This window comes from Halyomorpha halys, unplaced genomic scaffold (assembly GCF_000696795.3).
Source record: "Halyomorpha halys isolate HHAL.00 unplaced genomic scaffold, Hhal_1.1 Scaffold51.1, whole genome shotgun sequence".
Taxonomy (NCBI): Eukaryota; Metazoa; Arthropoda; class Insecta; order Hemiptera; family Pentatomidae; genus Halyomorpha; species Halyomorpha halys.
The window spans coordinates 4103470-4125502 of NW_027108122.1; the positions used below are offsets into that span (position 1 = coordinate 4103470).

Consider the following 22033-nt stretch of genomic DNA (forward strand, 5'->3'; position numbering starts at 1 on the left):
AGAGAGAGAGAGAGAGAGAGAGAGAGAGAGAGAGAGAGAGAGAGAGAGACATACATATATATAATATAATTATAGGAAATGAATTAAATTAATTATTTCATGACAATATAGGGTCCAGAAACAAATTTTGAGGCTCAATTATGTAAATAAATACAATTTGAGAATAATTATATGTTACTTTAATTTCAGCAATACACTTTTGATATCTCTGATGTAATATTTGGTAAATAATTACAAAAATATTTCCTTCCTTTTTCAACAACATAATCAAACATCAAAGGGAGAAAACAATTACCAATGTTTAAGTACTGTTAAATGAAAGTGCATTCAATTTTACTCAAAACAATGACAACCTTTCTTAATACTGAGATTTATCATTCTTTTAAAAAAATACTGTTTACGTCCATTCATTAAATTATGTTCGAAAAATAGGAATAAAGGATGCTACTGTTATCCTCTTAATTATTTATCCAACTTGGCTATAATAGCTTGTCCAGGAACTAATTGTGTATCTTGGAATGTGGCATAGCGTTCAGCTCCTCCAGATGTGTCAAGAATCAGAACACCACCGTAATAGTGAGATGAGAAATCTTTATTAACTTTTTCTTTTCCTATGTTGGCCATTAGGAGGAATGTGTGCCTTCTTGGATAATTCCTTTCAAGCAGTAGAACATTTTCATCAATGTACCTACAATGGAGTATATCAGTATAATGATTTTAAATTTTATAAATATTTAAATTTAAAAATATTAGATAAGTTTAAAAATAAATATTAGATAAGCTTAAAGAAAAAAAAGAAAGCAATAGTTTCAATATAAACATTTACTGTGCATTGCTAACATCAGAATTTGTATATGCCTATCTATAATGAATCTCAAACAAAATAAACCAAACAGACGTGAATTTTTTTACGATTTATATTATAGGGTAATTAAATTTATTATAATTGTATATGGTACAAAGAATTTAGTGTTAGTAGTTATATTCAGACTACCTATTCTCTTAATTCCAGATTTAAGTTAAATTTTGAATGGTATAATTGAGCGTGTGAACTCTCTAGATCAATTTAGTGACTTTGCTCAGAAAAGAGCAACTGATATTAGTTATAAGAAAATTTTGTACCATAATGGAATTTTTTTCTTTTTACAAATGTAATCAAAATATACCAAAAATGATGCTTTTATAGTATTTTACATACAAAATTATGGCATTTAAACCTAAGATATTGGAACTTTTGTATATTTTCTATAGTTTGAAAAAAATATACATTGATTATAAATGACCAAATTATTGACCGTAATTGGTGTCATTATCATTAACCGTGTCAGCATCAGTAAGACTAATTTATTAGATTTTTCTCCCGGTTCTCTTTCCATGTATAAATGAACACATATTTCTTGTTTTAGAATGCTGCTTAATATCCTTGCCAAATAATGAAATGAAAAAAAGAAATAAATTTTAAAAGGAAACAACTTAATCTGTGATCTAGGTAGTTTTAAGACAGAAGGATATTTAGTCTTGCAGCAACTATTAATTTTTAAGTGTAATAAAATAAAGAAAGGGATTAGTGTAGGCAGATTTAGTCTTTCATTCTAACAGTAAATAGATATGAGTAGCAAAGTCATTGCTGTCTTGTTTCTAATAAAATCTGAATAGTTCACAAAAAAACAAAAAAAACATGTGAAGAATAAATGAAATAATTCATATTTGTTATAATTAGACAAGTTTTAAAGTAAATATGGTCTGCTGCTTGTTGTTTATTTAGATTACACTTAGAATACTGTATGAAACTTGGACGCAATACAATATATAGCTTATTTTTAAACAAAATAAACAATACAGAAGTATATCAAAAAATAATACATAAATACTCAACCTGATTTCGGAATTTGGTATCAGTCTGTCATTCTTCCACATTGCATTCATATATAATCCAGGACTGGCATCTTTAATGATGGACATTTGAGTTATAAACTGAGTGGCTGACAAGGAGAGTCGTGCAGGAGTAACTTTCATCCAGGGTACAATGTTTCTCAGTGAGAACCCATAGCTACTCGGAGAGTCTGACCAGTGCATCGGAGCGAGCTGGTGTAAGTGCTGCACATCCTACAATAAATCATCATTTAAAATAATAAATGCAATAATTTATCAAACGTAGGTTAACTTGTAAACTATCACTTAGTTTTATAACTTCTAGAATCATTTCTAAATAAAAGCACTAAATGATTATACTGACTAATAATGAAATTTATATACATTTCAATACATACGATAAATTGCTCGTCATCTACGTTCAGAAGCCCTATCTCATCACCGTAGAATATGCCAGTAGTCCCTGGAAGGACCATCGTTGTAAGAAGTAGAGCCATGGTCACATTACCATAAGGAGCTTTACTAGCCAGCCGAAGAGTATCAACTCCTCCACTGGTCCAATAAACCCAAGGATATCCTGGTTTAGAGTAGATAACACCATTCTGGACTTCGTGAAGTTTGTCCTTTATGCTTGGCACACCTTTTGAAAACGGATCCAGATGTACATTGATCAAGTCAAATGACCTCATGACAACGTTCAGCTTAGATTCTGCATTCGCTATGGTGTGCATATTTTTAGTAAGAGATTTGACCACTTCTTCGGAGCATATGAGAATCTTTTCAAACCCTTGGTTATATTTGTTCAATATAGCCCTCCACTCGAAAATTTGGCTAATGAAGAGTTCATCCGTTAAGAAATGTTCCAAACCTTCCAGATAAAATCCATCAACTCCGATGTTCAACCAAAACAATAGTACGTCAGTTATTTCGCTTCGTTCGGAAACCCAGCCGTGGGTTTTATTCGTTGTGCTTACCAAGATATGGTTATTTACAATTACATGTTTCACTTCTTGCTCCTCTTCATCGCTCTTCATCTTTAACCGATCGAAAAAAGGGAAGAGTGGTATGTCCAATACGACAGATATGTTGCGCCGGTGAAGGTTTTCTATCATTACTTCGAAATCTTTGAATGTACCAATGCTATGATCTATCTGAGTGAGGTTATCTGGATTTTGGAAGTGTTCAGGATACGATCGAGATGGGAAGATGTAGCTCAGCCTTACTCCTCTGACGCCTAGCCTGTCAAGGTACCCGATCCTTGATGTAATTCCTTTGAGATCACCCATCCCGTTACCATCGGTGTCCTGGAATGAGGGTGGGAATATCTGGTAGATAAGAGTTCCTTGATACCAGGATCTCGAAGGGTCGCACCGGCGGGGTATGGTGGATATGTAACCTATAATAATGCAGATGCAGGCGACAACGAGTGACATCACACCCCAGAAACACCATCGCCTGATCACAGCCCAGTTCCAGGATACGAAACTGTATTCTTGTGCTTGTTTACTCAGACCCAGTAAGTTTACTACGGATTTTATGCCTCCTTTCTCCTGTAAACAAAAATAATTATGATTGCATGGTTGATTGATGCCACCAAACGCATTCATAAAAGTACATAAAATGGCTGAAGTAATAATGCTAATTTTAGTATGACAGAATCGCGGTTAATTAATAAGTTAAAATTGAAGTAGGATATAAGGCCAATATAATCTTAATACGCTAGTAATTTGAACGTTAAAATTACTATGAAACTAACGCAACATTAACATTTAGGTAATTAGATTTTATTTTATTGTTTTTTTTTTGTAGAACTTTTTAAAATTAGATTTTTACAATACATTTCCATTAAAAGAAATATTGTAAATTTTTTCTGTGTAAATAGTAATTTTGTATTTTTAATTGCAGTAGCATTTTTTCTTTATCATTTATCCCTCCCCAATTATTTTCTAAAATGACAGAATTCTTCCATATTAAAAAAAATGTTTTTCTTCTTTATAACGAGTATAAGGAAACAATAAACCTAACCAATAAAACCTACCAGCCAAACCAGGAAAAGACAGAGTAATTTACTGGAATTAAGATCGCAATCACTTCTAAGAATGTTTTGATTCTACGTAGCCTCCTTTTTCTTTGAATCCGAAAGCTTGGACAACCTGATCTAAAGGTTATTTTAAGCACGTTAGGAAATATATTTATCTGGTTGAATGGAATATAGTCCGGGTGCGGTAAAAAAAAACTCAAATAGTAGATAATTATACTATTTTATTGAGCCAACGTTTCGCCCCACGTTGCAGGGCTTCGTCAGGGCTAAAAAAGATACAAATAATGTTTGTATAAAATAGCCCTGACGAAGCCCTGCAACGTGGGGTGAAACGTTGGCTCAATAAAATAGTATAATTATCTACTATTTGAGTTTTTTTTTTACCGCACCCGGACCATATTCCATTCATCTATACACACGGTCAATCAATAATCTTCCAATTTATCTGGTTAATTTTTAAGTTCTGTTAAAACGCCCATTCACAGAGTAAACAAGTCGCAAGCGAAATACGTTGTTAAATAAATATATTTTCTTATTTTTATTTCATTAAGTAATAATAATGCCTTCAACATGTTTCGCTTTTATTTAATATTTTACTTTTTATTTATTATTTTAGTTTTGTGATCGTTTAATTTATATAAATTTGTAAATATTGTGTGAATGTGTTCTCTTATCCCTATCAGCAATGTCTAAATGGACATGCCATATTTTAATATTGCACAACAAAGGAAAAACAAGTAATTACGAAGTATTGTTTTCGATTTTTTTTTTGACGTTCCGTACCTGTTATTATGAATTAAATACTTAATGGTTAAGATTGATGATCCAGTGTGATTAAGGTGATTATTAGTAAATTGGATTGTACAATACAGGCACGCACCAAATCAGTATATTTAACAAATATATGATACAGCATAACGAGAATCCAGTCCTTTTATGAAACAACAAACTTACGTTTCTTTAAACTAGAAGATATTTTTTTAATACTTCAAAAATAGATTGACGTAAAGTTGCTAAGCTCTCGAAGTATTATTATTAAAACACCGCAGTCTGGGGCTAACCAATATATACAGTAACTGTATGTTTATGAAGACTGATTCTCGGATTTTATTGAGTGCATTGTATTTAAAGGATTTTAAAATAAATGAAGAATGTTGATATAGGGAGATAAGCTTCTATTCTTGATTGAATTATAAGACACATTAATTTTGATTATGGATTGTAATGGGGTTACAAGAAATAATAACACTCCACCTGAATGTAATGTAGATAGATTATTCACTCATCTTGAGTTTGTTGTACATAATCAAAAATGATTGTGTTTTTTTGTTTTTTTGCTTGTTGTAGAGGCCAAGATGGCTATCAAAGCCTACTGCTTCATATATCCACTAGATGGCAGCATCTTGAATTTCTATTCAAAATGTGAGGGAAGGATCTTCCTCAAACAATTATAATTTTTAGGGTAAAAATAAAGAAAGAAAATTTATAGTTTCAATTTATTTTATGGTGTATAGGCGCACCAGTTCTGTAATATCATTATCGGCAAAAAGGCAGTGGAGTTGAAAACAAAGATGACGTATAGTATAAACAAGCCATTATACCTATAATGACCTATGCAAAAGTTGGCCAAGTAAAAACAATACTGGCATAACCCTGGGTGCCGCGGCAACCAGTTTGGGAACCAATGCTCAATGGGCAGTTCTAGTCCATTGAGACAATGTCTCTTTTACCTTATACAAAAACTCATTATATCCAAATTTGTATCCCGGAAAATTTTTAATATCCATAGTTATGTTACAAAACCTATTGTATCTATTGCTTTGCTATTAAACCCTCTGATAACCATTAGTCACTTCTCAGAGGAATATCTTGCATTTCGTGTTCTTTAGGACTTCAAGTAATCAAATCAATTTTAATTTCAAACGACTCAGTTTAATGAATATAAATATTCTGCGTTTTCCCAAAATTCAGTTACTATTATTATATCGAGTTATAAATACAAATTTTATTTTATTACAAAATAAAAATGAGTTTATATCTAATTATAGATTGATAGGTTTTATTTTACTATCAGCAGTTGATAGGTTTTATTTTACTATCAGCAGTTACTTCTAAGCCTGATGTTTAAATATTAGTGTTACTAAAATAATTGCGATGAAATATGAATAAAGCATAAATGGAAAAATGAAACGAAAGAGTTTAAATGACCATTCTTTAATAAATGAATACATTTAAATAATAATTTTCGTTTTACGGATATTTTAAGTATTCTGAGATAAAATCAAACAAAAGAAACTCCGTAACGAATCTAAGAATATTTCAAGGGTACCCATTGAATTGTGACGGGTTCGACCAAGACCACTTCAAATGAGTGGATAATTAGCTGAGGTCAAGAAAAAGAAACTGCGAAGTTAAATTTGTTTTCTTTCTTAAAGCATTCTAGTATACATTTAATTGGAGTTATCTCACAAGCTCTGCTGATGTCAGTACTAGAAGAAATTTCTATATATGGAATATCTTCTTTTAATTTTAAACTTTTTTTTAATATAATATAAGGCAAACAACAGTGAAGGTGATGTTTCTCTATGCATATTTTCTGACATCTCGGTTAATTTATTATTATTATTATTATTATTAAAGAACTTTAAAACATTATATGTATGATTTAAGAAAGAAAAGGAAACTACAAAGTAATTTTTTTTTATTTCTTAAAGCATTCTAGTATACATAATAATGGGAGTTATCTCATGAGCTCTGTTTGGGTTATTACTAGAAACTTTAATATATGGAATACCATATTTTTATTTAAATGAAACTTAAAACGTTTCTTAGTTGATAGTTAAATAAAAAGGTTTATAAGATATCGATTGCCTGGAAGTATATTTATTTATAGCTCCTAAAATAGATAAAAGGAGAGCGTGATGGCACCGTGGTAAGGCGCGATGATACTAACTCCAAGGGTCCAGGTTCGAATAGCGCAGGCAGAAAATTGCTTATAGCCGTGAGTCAACCCTGTGGGTTCTGGAGTCCCTATGGGGTCCATCCAGCCCCATAAATTGGGTATCCTTAGTTGGGTAAAAATCTGGCGGTCGAGAGTGATTCTGACCAAATCTTGCACAACCGTTGGTCTAGTTACAGTACTTCCTTACATAGTGGTAAACCCCTGACTCTCGATGGGTTGTAGTGAAACAGATTTTAATTTTGATTTTAAAATTGATAAATCGAAGGAAAAAGTGATAAACTGATATCTGTTGTTATAAACTGATGAAATACACAAGAAAAAAACATTTTTCTGATTGATTTTAAGGTTAATCATGTATATATTTACATAGGCGATAACTATTGAAATACTTTAGGTACTCACGGTAGCGGATGGGTCAGCCGAAAGGGTGAAATAATTGAGGAGTTGTGCGGATGCACCACTGTCCTGCATCACAGAACATGAAGAAGATGATGATGAACCTTCAAGACCATCCGTGATGAGTCGACCTGGATATGATTCAACGTAAAAAATAAAATGTAACAAAAAGATTTAAATTAAAAGATAAATACAGGAATCCATTAACGCTTATAGTCTTTCCACTCAATCATGATACCCAAAACAGTAATGTGGTTTGGGTACTTGACCGGCACTCTTTACTTCGAAAAAGGTCTCACCCACCGGTACAGTAATGTTTAAAGGTGCTTCTATACGTTTGTCAAACTTAATATAACTTAGACTTGACGGGTTATTTGGATTGGCTGGTATAAGTTTGCTTAAATTATTGGCTTTTTAAGCTTTTAGGTTCACTTAGCCTTGTTTTAGGAATGCCAGTAGATAAATATTTGTGCTCTCTGTGTTTTAATTAATTAAATAATTAACTCCATTTTAAGATTGATTATTTTAAAAATCTATCAATTCGGTGAAAATAATTTATTTTAAATCTTGTAAATTAACTTTAACAGTTTATGTTTTATTTGATATAGCACAAATATAAGATACAGACATTTGATAAAGAATCTAGAATGAAAGTTGGATTTATATGTTATGTCGTACCATTTATATTAATTTTTATCAAATACCACCTAATTTGGTAATATTGCGTTCCCTTTTTTATTTTGTTCCTTTTTATAATGGAAAGAGTAAATCGAATGTAACACCCGACAAAAGTAAAAAAAAAAAAAAATCTAACGTGTGGATACTGACTTTTGTTGTTTCTTTTATTTACCAAGCATTTGTACAAGTCTTGGATTCGCGGCAAATGACAAACGCGTAGATCGGGTGTAGGGATTAAGGTTAGGTTTTGTGAACCTCCTAACCCCTCACAAATGAGATTTGCTGATAGAGAAGTGCCTTCGGGGATCGTAACTTTTTCCTAATATCCCTGTTATTTTTTCGTTTTTTTAAAGCATTAATGAAATAATAAATTTATTTTTCATTATGTTTTAAGGGAACTTTTATTTTGTACCCTCATATGGAAAAATTAGTTAGTATATACTATAATATAAATATAAATATAATATAAAGTTATATTTAATTGCTTAGACCTTGTCTTATCCGGCGGTATTTTAAGGTGGATTAGTGTGCATCTGATGTTTGGGGAGAGCCGCAGGCCATATTTTATATCGTTTCATAGAATTAAGTTATAACTTCTAAAGGTCTGGCATTTGTTAACAATTTTAAAATTTCAGGATTAAGAAATGAAATTTCATGGAAGAAAATCTCTCTTAATTATATAAATAATCTCTTCTTTTTTTTCGTACCCTTCATTAAAATAAAATTAGTACTTCATACATTAATTAATTACTTAACTGAGTCTGTAAGGGTCTGTAGCTTTTAGTACTGCCGACTTAATATAGTTAAATCGAGCAATATTTAAAAAGCGCCTGAAATTGCAAAACTGCGTGAAACCCTTTACTACTGCCCTCTGTGGTGACAATCTCACAAGACCAGATTAAATAATACATACAAAAAAAGACGATCCTTCCCTGCCGGACCCGCCCTTCTAAGACCCCCAGAGAGCGACGGTCCTATATCACTTTTGAAGTATTTGATTCAAATGGGAAGATAATAGTTTAGATAGTTCAATAGTATTTAATGTTTGTAGTATTTAAAAAGCGCCTAAAATTGAAAACCGGTGTAAAAAAAAAGTTCCTTTTTTTCTTTATTTGAAGGGAACAAATTATTATTTGTTATTATTATCATTATTATTTTCAAACTAGCTGCTGGGGGAAAGAATGTTGAAAGCAATTTTGGGCATAAAGTAATTTCAATCGCAATTACGATTCTTTCCAATTACTCCAATATGAATCTGAGGAAATTAAATAACAATTTTGATTAGTAATTTCAGCTACTAGATGAACTACCGTAATTATAATAATGGTGCAAATCACAATTACAAACTGACCAAAGTAATTGGAACTACTGATTACGGTAAAGTGTAATTGTTATTACTTTTTGCCCATCATTGGTCGAAGGTCTTATGAAGAAATAAAATATATTTTTAATTATAAATAAAATTTTTAAATAGAATATAAATATCAAAATAATTTATTTATTATTAGCAATTACCTGTCTCGGTGTTGGGGGATTTTTCGGCCGTGGTGCAGAGGGCGGGAGGCAGGCTACTGATTTCGGTATCGCCACTGGACGGGCTCTGCTGCTGGTCGTAACCTAATCATTAGGGCAGTGTACAATTGTCTTTAAATGGAAAAATAAGGATAATTAATATACATTTTGAGAATTAAACTTAATTTTAAATCCTGACAAATCCCACCAGATCACCTTTCCTCTCTGTCGTAAACCACTACCTACCCACCTGTCCTACAATATCCTTTCTAAATACTCCACTAACGCCTGTTGAACAGATTCGATACTTAGGACTCCATCATGACAAGAGACTTACTTGGAATCCACATACAAGACTGAAACGACAAGAAACTGTTCTTAGATTTCGATTGCTACAACACATACTTGACAAACGCTCTAAACTTTCCATTCACTACAAACAAATATTATACACTACGATAATCAGACCAATTTGGACATATGGAGCTCTTGGGCTCTACCAAACCATAAAATTCTTCCCGTATCCAGTCCTTACAATCCAAAATCCTTGGTGCTCCTTATTACGTTATAAATAAACTCATTCACAAAGACCTTAACATCCCATTCGTTGCAGATTTGGCCCAAAACAGATTTGCATCTTTTCATACCAAATTCCTTATAACCCATTAATTCTCAATCTGTCGTCCTAAACAATCCCTTATAATCCTCTGAGGTGTCTGAAAAGAAGATGTCCACGGGACCTTCTAATTTAAATTAACGCTTGAAGTACCACGAATGGGTGGTTCTTTCTCAAGATTTTCAAGTGTAAATGTAACATACCACATATTTACTTATTGTATTTATTATTTGTACAGTTGTAAATCACATTAAATAAATAAATAAAAAAAAACTTAATTTTAATGTTGAATTAAATATTATTTATTAAATGGCACAAGGTACTGAGGGGTAATTTATTCGATCTTAAGTGAAGACATTAACGACTGATGACTGAAGAAGATAGATTCAGGGTTCCTAGTAGTACAAGAACCCGGTGGAAAAAAAAGGCAGTTATTTTACCCCTATTTTCGATTACTTTAACGAAAAATACCTATAATTAGTAGTGAACATTGATGAGTCTGCCAATTAAAGTTAGTTGAATACAAAATTACGGCTTTTTCAAAGCGTTAATTCATATCCATATGCAAATATCATAAAAACTACTATCTCTACAAAGATAAAATTTATAATTTATTAGAACCAAAGTGGAGACATGAACGGCTTTACGAATGAAGATCACAGATTCATTATTCTTAGTGGAGTACCCCACTCCATTGAAAATTCAGGAGAAAAACTGAATGAACATAATAATTTCACCAAAATTATTTTAATCTGGCATTCCTCTTTACATCAAAATCCTCTAATACTAAATCTATTTAAGAAAAAAATAATGAAGCAATAGGTGATAAATTATGAATCAGCGATAAAAACAAAGTTGTATTCATGAATAAATATCATCGCAACGAGATGAGAATAATTAACATTCTGCCTACAACTAGACATCTTTGTCCATTTAATAATAGTGTGGAATATTAATTTTTATATGCAATAGAACAACAACAAAAATATTACCTACATTATCTGTCGTCTAAAAAATCATAATAATAATAAAAAAATTCTTTTTCAATATCAATTTTAATTTTTAATTTAAAATATATATATATAATAAATAAGTTAAAGCTTTATCAGTAATCAAATGTTTCATGTTCCATAACAAATTCATATTAATCAAAAATTTGTTATATCTATTATTCTATTAATCAATGTAATGAAATAAACTTATAGCTCTGGAACTTAGTAAACAGTACAAATGTTTGAAAAATGAAAGTTAATATCATGCGAGTTACATAACTCACCTAACAATTTCTAGGAGATAATCTTTCATACCACTCAGTAAAGAAAACATTGTTAAATTAAATTGTTTAATAATGATTTTTTTTCTGACTCTCATGGGTGGGTTGGGTTGATGTCATGATGAGAAAACAGTTTAAGAGTAGCTTCTTTTTTTGCATTTGTTATGCATTTGAAGAGGGGGATGAGGAATTGAATTTTTTGGAAAAGGGTAGTAGTATTTGTATTTTTAATAATGCTAAGTATGTAAAATAAGGAAATATGTAACATAGTCTCATTTATTTTCGAGTTAAAGAATTGAAAATATAAAATTTAACTAAACAATAGCAGTCCTTTTTCAAAACGTTTGGCCTGTTTACTAAGAGCCAGAAATATATAAACTTATTTAATTAATGTGTTTTTTTTGGCAAAATGAAATATTGTTTTATGATAGATATAACGAATCTGCGATTAATATAGCTTTGCTATGGCAGAAGAAATGTTTTATTGATGATGAAGCACCAACCTATACGGAGCATGTTAGTAATGAGATTGATTGTCAACTATTTTGCTGACTTTGCAAGAAGACTGTATGCAACGCAAATCGTCTATCGCGCTAAAATAATGCATTGGTTACTATTAGTTTTATCTATTATAGTAGGAATGGCGACGATGAAATTTAATGAAGCTACGATCACGAAGATTCTAAAAAAATCAGCAGTTAAAGAGTAGATGAGTTGGTACCAAAATTTAAATAGTAGTTAAGATGTGAATCGTTGAGAACTAAAGGTCGATTTTTTAAAGGTGTTTTCCTTTTTAATTTAATTAAAAAAGAAATTTATTGTGCTTCTCTCAAAAATATTTGTTTTTTTTTCGTAAAGGCAAAAAAGAAATTAAATCTGTACCACCATAACCCATGAAGGGTTAGAGGTGCAATACTTTGTGTGGAAATCCTCTTACTAGAACAACGGTTGTGCAAGGAGTTAATTGGGTCAGAATCACGTTCGACAGCCAGATTTTTACTCAATTAAGGGCAACCACGTTATGACGCTGCGAGGACCCCGAAGGGTTCCCAAACCCACAGCGCTGACTCACTAGGCGTCGTATTTAAGTTGCAATTAGAAATTTATAGTAGTAATTAATGTTTTAGCAATGCACACTATTTATATTCAAGTGATAGTTTGACTATAAAGTTGGTAATGAAATAGACGTTCTTTAAAAGAAAGAACAGGGGAGGATTAGTGAATAGATACGGGGAGTTAGTTCCAGAAGGAGGTTTCAAGAAATGCGAAGGAATTACTGAAAGAGGTGGTTCTATGACAGGACAGGAGTATTTAATAGATAGATGAGGAAATTAGGGTTGTAGGTAGTTTTTTTTTTTTTTAAATACATGTAAAAAGAAAACAGCTAGAAGTTTTTAGAAGTCAGAAAAATGAAAATAAAACTACTTCTATGCAGTATAGCAACAGGAGACATGAGTGCGTCTAGAAAATGATGCATGCAACTTATCTCATGTGTTTATTTTTCTATAATAGCCAGATAATTGTTTATTTAAAATATTTCATTTATAATCACATTAATGGAGTATTCCTGGATAGTATTTTAAAGCTGTTTTATTTTTTTAAGCCGACTCTTGGGTAATTAAGGAAACTTTTAAATGTTTAATTAGAACAAATTATAGACACATTACCTGGACTGGAGAGGGGATGCCTGAAGTGTACAGCTGTTGGGGACGGTGTCAGCAGTGGGCAGATTGATCGCGACTCCTCGTCGAGAAACTCGGGAGTTATCCCCAGGTAGAGGCTCTTCGGACTTTGTGCTCCGCTGCTCATCTAAGAGAAGAAGAAATGATTCTGAGTGTCTTTGACAAGATTATTAGTAACTCTAGTAAAGTTTCAAAAGGATGTGCTTCTTTAATTTTAATTCTTAATTTAGTACAGAAGTAAATGATAATTTATACGAAAATTTCAAATGTGAAACATAATTTTCGGAGAACTTAGGTATTTTAGTTTTCAAGCAAGATAGGGGACATTTTTCTTATTAATATTCATCTTCACGTACCAGGATACTTCACCAATACTCTTTGAAAAATATCGTTATTATTTATAAAATTAAATTGCGCAACAATCAACAAAGCGAGTATTTGTCAAAAGGCTTTTCAGAACAAGCGAAATCGGGTGAACAAGAACACCTGAAATGCAGGTTGAGTGGCATACTCTGTGAAGCCCCTTCAAAGACAGAAATAAGTTCATTTTTTATTGTTAACCTATTTTCTCTCGTCTCGCAAAACATAACTATAGATAGAAACATGTGACCTAACTGTAGACAGAACCTATATCATGAATGATTATATCAAAATTTAGCTAAAAATAATAAAATCGTCTGGTCTCCCAACTCCGTTTAATAGATATTTATTTACAGAAGGGAAGTTTTTCTTTATTAGTTTATTGAATTAAAAATGAGTGTTTAAAGGGTTGTCATTTTGTCTACGTCTTGTTGTTTGTTGAACAGGAAGTAGAAACTTGTGAAATTCAAATAATATAAATTAAGCTATTCTTAGACAACTTTTTATTTTAGAAAACGTATATCTAAACTAACAACAGGAAGTCACCTACTTAAACAAGACTAAATACGAGTCTTAAACTGCTTTTATTTTTAGCATGTTCTAGTAAATTCGTCTAATGAATATTGGTTAGTAGTAAATCCTTCTAGAAATTTCTGAATAAATTTTAAGCTAAACTTTTATTCCAATCGTATTATGCACAAGGAAATAAATAATTCGTGTCGTAATTTTGAGTCAAAAATTGTTGGTACGAAACATAGCTTCTATTCTAGTATATCTCAGTCTATTAATTTTATTACACATGAGTCAGTAAATATATTATTCTAAATTGATAAATATGCAAGTAAAATATCAATCAATATGTAATAAATTAACCTTTAAATTTAAATTTTATATTTATTTTTTATTATTACCAATCAATATTTGAATATTAGACAGTCGGGAAATTCCTTTATTGTTTTAAAGGGAAAATTTAATGTAGATAAAATTTATACTTATAATCATCACTTTTACACTGTTAGAATTGGATTCAACCACTGAAAAATATTAGTAAATATTAAAAATTAAATAAAGATTACAACAAAAGAATCAAATAAATAAATTACATATTATCATTAATATATCTATTTGCAGTTACCATTATGTAGATAACTCAACAAAATATTATAATGATGGCACTATGGTCCTGCAAGAACCCGAGACTCCTCCACAATAGCCAACCAATCTACAGGGTCTCTTGCTTTCTCTTTCCATCTGCCAACCTTCAAGAGCCTCAAATCCTCCTCCACATCGTCCAACCATCTGATCCAGGGACGTCCACTTTTCCGTAAACCATCTTTTTGGGAATCCTTTCATCGGGCATTTTCTCAACGTGCCCTGACCATTTTAATCTTGCTCTTTTAATTAACGCCACGATGCTGGGTTCCCCGTACAAATATATCAGTTCCTCATTCCTTCTTCTTCTCCAGACTCCATTCTCCGAGACTCCTCCCCATATCCACCTTCTCAATAACTTTCTCTCCCGGGAGTTGAGCATCTGTTCAGCTTTTCTTGTCAAGGGTTCTCCCCCATAGATCACTACTGGCCTTACGATGGTTTTGTAAATGACCACTCTCATCCTTTTAGAGAGAGCTCTAAAATTCAGTATTTTCTGCAGTGAGAAATAACATTTATTTCCTGCTGCTATCCTGGCCTATATTTCGCTCTCTACTTTATTATCATCTGTAACTAGGCTTCCCAGGTACTTAAACTGGTTCACAGAACTGAAACTGTTGCCTCTGTACGACACTTTACTATTCTCTTTTACTACTATTCCTTATCTTACTATTCCTTACTACTATTCCTTTACTATTCCTTATTCCTTATTACTTTACTATTCCTTATCCTCTCTTGAGCTTTTCATGTACACCGTCTTGTCTTCATTCACCTTAAGGCCCAATTCATATGCTGCTTCTTCGAATTACTGGAATGTTCCTTTTAATGCTGCTCGGGTTCTTGCGGCAATGACTACATCATCTGCATATGCTAAGTGTTGATACTGTCTATTGTAAATGGTCCCTAATGGATTAGTTCTGATTGAACGAATAGCTACTTCTAATGCTATATTAAATAGAAGAGGAGCCAGAGGATCGCCCTGTCTCAAGCCATTCTCCACAGAAAGTTCCTGTGACAGCGAATTTCCTAGCTTAACTCGGCAGGTAGTGTTCATTAGTATCAATTTTACCAGCCTGACTAGTTTTTTTCGGAATGCCTACCTTTACCATGGCTTTTAAAAGTTCTTTTCTGTCCACACTATCATAAGCTTGTTTAAAGTCCACGAATAGCAGATGTAGGTATATATTATACTCATAGCAATTTTCCTCAGGGTGAATATCTGGTCAACTGTCGATCTACCGGGCCGGAACCCTCCCTGATATTCTCCTATAATATTTTCCATGAAATCGGACACTCATTTATGTAGAAGCAGTGCCATTATTTTATAGGTTGTGCTTAGTAGAGCAATGCCTCTATAATTATCGCATGTCAGCTTGTCTCCTTTCTTGTGCATAGGACATATTGTTGCTCTAGTCCAATCTTCTGGCATATTTCTTCCGTCCATATCTCCCAAATCAAATCATAAATTGCTTTCCACAAATCACTGTCTCCATATTTCATCATCTCTGGATTCACATTTCATATTTCATTATCTCGTCAAGACCTGGTGACTTATGGTTTCTCAATGATTTAATAATGTCAATAATTTCTTCCTTCTCAGGAGCTTCCACAACAAAATATATATACTAGTGAATAATAGATAAATAAAATATTATATATTAATATTAATACAGTGTAATAGATTAATTTATTTTGGTCCTCCCATAAACCTCCTTACAATTGATTTCGTTATTATCCATTATAGATGTATATTTTAAGCTCAATAAATTTTATATTAAAAAATCAATTAGTACAAATTTTAAATTTTCATTACTGAGAGCTAGTGTAGGGAACGTATCAGGTATTGTAAACGAACTTATATCTAGGTTCACAAATGAATGTTCATCTAGATTTATGATTTAAATTTAAAAACCACTTCTACGAATTCAAAAAAAACTTAATTTATACAAGTTGTAATGTTGAATTGTAATTCACAGGCAGCTGGCATGAATATAACTGTAAAATTATATTGACATCCACATTTATTTGGAATTTAAGATTAAAACTTGATGAAGCTCGACCATAGAATAGAGTATATTTTAAGACGGCTTCCAATAGAAATTCAAATGAAAATATCAACGTAATTATTCAGCACCAATCCACGAAAACCGCAAAACTAACATTATTTCAGACAAATTTTCATTAACCTCAAAAATAAAACACTGTAAAAAAACAAAATAAAAAAAAATCCATGATAAGCGTTATAGTAAACTAAATTAGCTATAATATTGACTCATGTACAGAGCCCTACGAAATTTGAAAATTTACCAGTCGATTATATTCAGTCCAAGTGAAATTTTCGGAGTATTGGAATTTAGGAGGTTGGATACAAACAATAGGTCACACAATAATGCCCCATAAAGTTTCACCCCTAAATTACTACTGAATTAGTGGGGCATCAGTCGTGTCTAATATATTTATTATATTTAAATTTTTTTTGTACATTGAAATGTTTAAAAAAAATCATAGCCATTTATTTCTTATTTATATGAAGTAAGTATTGAAGCATTCAGTAACGCAGAATGTTCTTCGAATTCAATTTAATGATTATAAATCAATTATTTTGAATATTTATTTGGTTCATTAGGGAAACAGTAATAAAATTTATAATTTATAAAGTAGCAGTGTATGATAATTATTGTGATGATTTCTCAAAGGCTGATTAAAGAACAACAAACGTTATATTGAGGTCTTGATGGCTGACCGTAGATTGATAAGAGAAGATGGTCGGTGGTGTGCTCAGCAAAGATACACAAATAAACAAAATTTATTTATTTGTGTCGACGTTTCAGCCTGAATTTCAGGCACCCACCAGAGCTGAAAAACCAAAGCTAGATAACAACCTGATTCAGAGAAACATAAAAAAAAATTAATAATATTAAAAAACATACTTACATACTATGTAGATAGCTAATACTAATAAAAGATAAAATATAATATTTGAAAGGTAAGCATTATGAAAATGTAAATGAAATGTACTATGGCCCATTGTATCATATATATATATATATCGTTTTCATTCACACATTTCATTATGCTAATTTGAATTGTTTTCATTATTTTTAAAAATTACTCGCATATTTTATTATGTTAATTCGATTACTCCTCATTTACATTTAATATTTTTTTATAATTCTTACCTCTACAATATTTTATTAGTATCATTTACTCTCTACTTAATTTATTGTTATTTATACTTAACAACCTTATCTTAGTGAAACATAAAAATAATAAAAAACAAATTTGGAAGTATACATTACAATAAATTAAGTAGATAGTAGTTGATACTAATGAAATATAATAATGTAGAGGTAAGTATTACAAAAATAAATGATAAAAAATTATTAAAAAAACAGAAATTGTTCATGTAAATAAAGAAATAAACATGACGAAAGGTACAGAAGAAAATATTAATGAGGAATAATTGAATTAACATTATAAAATATACAAGTAATGTTTAAAAATAATGAAAACAATTCAAATTAGCTTAATGAAATGTGTGAATGAAAACAATATATGATAAAATGGGCCTTAACATATTTCATTTACATTTTCATATTTTTATAATAACCTTTACAATATTATATTTTATCTTTTATTAGTATTAACTATCTACATAGTTTATTGTTGTATATGCTTCCAAGTATATTTTTTATTATTATTTTTATGTTTCTCTGAATTATAAGTTTATATGTCGTTTTACTTTTTTAGCCCTGAAGAAGACCTGAAATTTAGGTTGAAGCGTGGGGACAAATAAGAATTTTTGTTTGTTTGTATATCTTTCCTGGCAGCACCTCTGGACCATTTTCTTCCCATAGCAATAGTTATAATTACTAGTACAGCAAAATATAAAGTTTATAAAAAATACATCTGCAAATAATTATAAAAATCTTTTTTACTATACCTAACACGCAAGCATCATTTTGGCGGTCCTAAAACTCTTACTTACTACCTAATTATCTTAATATAGTAATGAAGTAGGTCATTTTACTTTTTTTCGTCTATTACATTTAATAGAGACTCTGATACGGTTAATAGTTCGAAAAATAATGAATAACCAAATTGTAGGTATTTCTTTTGGTTTTTTGCCAATAGTTCCTAAACGGTGGCTCCTATCAAAACATTTATCATATAATAAATTAAATTCCGCATCATGGCCATACCCAATGTCATACCATTCGCTATGCAAATTCGGTCAAGTGGTATAATCGCAATCCACCGGCTTGTTGTTCCTTGGCCTGATAGCTGATCTGAAGTACTGTTACTATTGGTGGATAAAAAAAAATCAGGTATTTCACCTCCATTTTTTATTTCTTTAATGAAAACTATGTACAATTACTAGTCAGAATTTATGAGTCTGCCAAGTATAGTTAGGAAAATTGAAAATGGTGGATTTTTCAGAATGTTAAACAAAAAAAAAATTAATTTTTTAATCGGCGCTACATACATCGTTGAAACTATTTATTACATTAGAAAATCTAATAAAACAATATTTAAAGAGAATTAAATTTGCTAAAATATTAGCCCCTGTTTACGTTTGCGAGATATTTCTAGAGGCGAAGGAACGTTTATTAAACAGCTAATTGATAAAGCAACGAATGAAGAATTAGGTATTTCTTGCATTTTTTTTTGCCAATAACGCCTAAACAGTGGATCCTGTCGAAAAATATATAATATAATAAATTAAAGAAAATCAATTTTTGCGTTGTATGAGTACCATAAAGAAATAATTCGGTCGAGTGGTTTGGTCGTTAACCATTTTCCCTGTTCTCCTTAGTTGATAAGAAGTACTATCATATGTAAACAGGCGCCTTATGACCATACCATTTCCTCATTCGACGAAGAATTAAATTTTATTTCATTATAACTTTTTCACCATGGCTATTGTTTACAATTAATAGGATAGAAAACAAACATGACCCAGCTAAGTAACCGTTTTAGGGTCTTTGTATCTTCAGTTTTTGGCAAAATAATTCATTCTCCTTTTTCGAATGTTTATGGTTTACGACACATAATTAATAAGTTGTGGTGCTCAATCGATGCAAAATTTAATGCTGATTTGTTTGTTTTGATGACATTTTTCGCTAGGATTCACTGTTTTGGAGTTATATGCGAAAACCAAGAAAAAATACATAACTCGTTAATTAATTGAATTAATTAGATGTTTTGTAAGCTTTTCGGACAAAGAGAAATACGTTTCCGCGTTAAGTGTGGGAGAAAATAATTTGTGTAATTATTTGTAAATGTTATGTGACGGGAGTTTTAGTATCGAGCTCTTCTATACCATATCCATGACAAAATAGCTGTTTTAATTTTTATGGTACAAATGACTGAAAATTTGCATATATATTTTTTTATAGAAGTCAACATTTAAGTATTTAAATAAATTTAGTGTTTTGAAGAAGTAATTTACTAAGATATTAACTTATAGTTTTGTTCGTTACTAAAAATATACACACCTATATATAACAACAAATCATGATAAGGCAGGATTCAATACATAATGAGGATGTTAAAAAAAAAGTTAAATAAAGGGTGTCATTTAAATTAACAAAACAGTAGAATTATAAAAGTAATATTAAAAAAATAATAGTGTTATGTTAACAGCGTTAGTGATGATATAAATGATATGATGATATATATATCATTACTTGTTTTCAACCCAACAATTGTTTTCAATCATAGAAATAAATAAGAACAATACATTTGTCTGTTTAAGGGTTCATTGTAACATTAAATTTCCTGTATATATTTTCTGATATGGCGATGGGCCAATCTTGTCTAAATTTATTCCACATTCTATACCAGTAAATTTACACACAATAATACCCCACGAAGACCTATTTATTTCTATGATGGTACCAAACACAACATTTGACAAGGAACATGTAGGCTCACGTTACAGTGCTATAAATAGAATGAGGCCACAAAGCTAGATAAACCAAACAAGGACCTTGGAGGGTCATAAAGCCAGGAAAAAATAACTACATCTAACCTCTGATGCCGGTTGAAGATACTTCGAGGGACGGGCCGGGACGTCAAACCATCATGATGGTCTTTACAGAGCCAACTGTTAGGAGCAGACTGACTCAACGACCCGCCATCTTCCCGACCTTCCAATCGATTCAGTCAGCTGGCCCCGCCAACATTTGAATGTGACACAGCACTCATTGTTTTCGGTTCCCAAGGAGCTCTTTTGTTTCAGCTAGTTATAGCGAATGTAAACCTAGTTAGATTGTTCGAAAATCCCTTTAACATATCCGGCATTTCTAAAATATTCTAAGAAGCCAAAAAGGAGCTGGATGCGGGACCTCTACGATTGACAAGAAATTGTGACTTCAATTCCGGATTCCGGAAAAATTCGAGAATTGGAAATTCCAAGAAAATTGCTGAATTGTTTAACTGAATATTTCACGACGTTCTTATGACGGCAACGCGGCCACTCGGGGAGCCGTGGCGACCACTTTGGGAATCACTTGTCTAGAGAGAGGGTAATGGTATTGTTGATTATTTCTTCTAAAAGAGGGGGCGTCATGGAAAAATACTTGTGTTCTGTCTCAACCATCCTTAGTTATACCAGTTTTTATTTTTTTTCATGGTACGTTCATTTCTTATTTGATTGTTCGACAATTCTACTATTCGGTATATGGATATGTATAGAAGAAAGACTACAATAAACAAACGATTTATTATTTTTTTCTTTATAGGCATTTTAGATAATTTGACGCTACGCACATTTAGTACCTGGATTCTTACTACAACCAATAAAACTAAAGAATGAATAATTTGTAAAGTAAACATAGTAAACAAGTATTTAAATTAGGTGAACAATAAATGGCAATATACAAAATAGGGAGAGAAGAAATATTAATAATAATAAAAAAACAGAAAAACAAAGGTAAAGTATAAAATAATGGGATACAATGTGTGTAAGTGATTAAGAAACAAAATATACCAAATGAGTGGGGATACAGAAAAGTGTAAAATATAATAGAAAATTAATAATAAAGTAATTAATATAAGTACACTTAAGAAGGTAACACATGAATATAAATTAAAAGATAAGATACATGAATATAAATGAAACAGGAAGGATAGTGAATATAAAAATAATTAAAAAATGTGAGAATTTAGAGAAAGAAAAATAAAAGATATGACAAGAAAGTGGGCTTCTGAAATGCTGAAAAAAGTGAAAAGAAGTATTATGAGGATTTTATTATGTTCAAAACGTGACGATATGTAAGGGAGATGCATTCTTTATCAACTTTATGATTGACGGAATTCTATGTCAAATTTATGTAAATGGACTCTGAGATGAGACGTTTGGTGTGGTTGGGGACAGTGGCAAGAATGGAAGGATTGTCGAAATTAAAAGTATGATTCAGGTTTAATGCGTGTTCTGATTATTTTGATGCAAGTGGATTACAGGAGTTGATAGAAGTTTTTTTGC

At 31.2% G+C, this 22033-nt stretch overlaps 1 protein-coding gene across 2 annotated transcripts; it reads right to left on the reverse strand.

Moving 5' to 3' along the window:
* Window positions 1-315: 315 nt before the first annotated feature.
* LOC106691297 (alpha-glucosidase) lies at window positions 316-20718 on the reverse strand. Of its 2 annotated transcripts, XM_014437029.2 has the most exons (7): window positions 20579-20718; window positions 13018-13159; window positions 9465-9566; window positions 7278-7402; window positions 2271-3422; window positions 1877-2106; window positions 316-688 (listed from the first exon to the last, which is right to left on the reverse strand). In XM_014437029.2, exons 2-7 carry the CDS (start codon window positions 13157-13159, stop codon window positions 463-465), a joined length of 1977 nt encoding a protein of 658 aa, XP_014292515.1. In that variant the 5' UTR covers window positions 20579-20718; the 3' UTR covers window positions 316-462. The 2 variants fall into 2 exon arrangements, with proteins under 2 accessions (XP_014292515.1, XP_066902635.1); XM_067046534.1 differs by lacking the exon at window positions 9465-9566.
* Between the last annotated feature and the right edge of the window lie 1315 nt (window positions 20719-22033).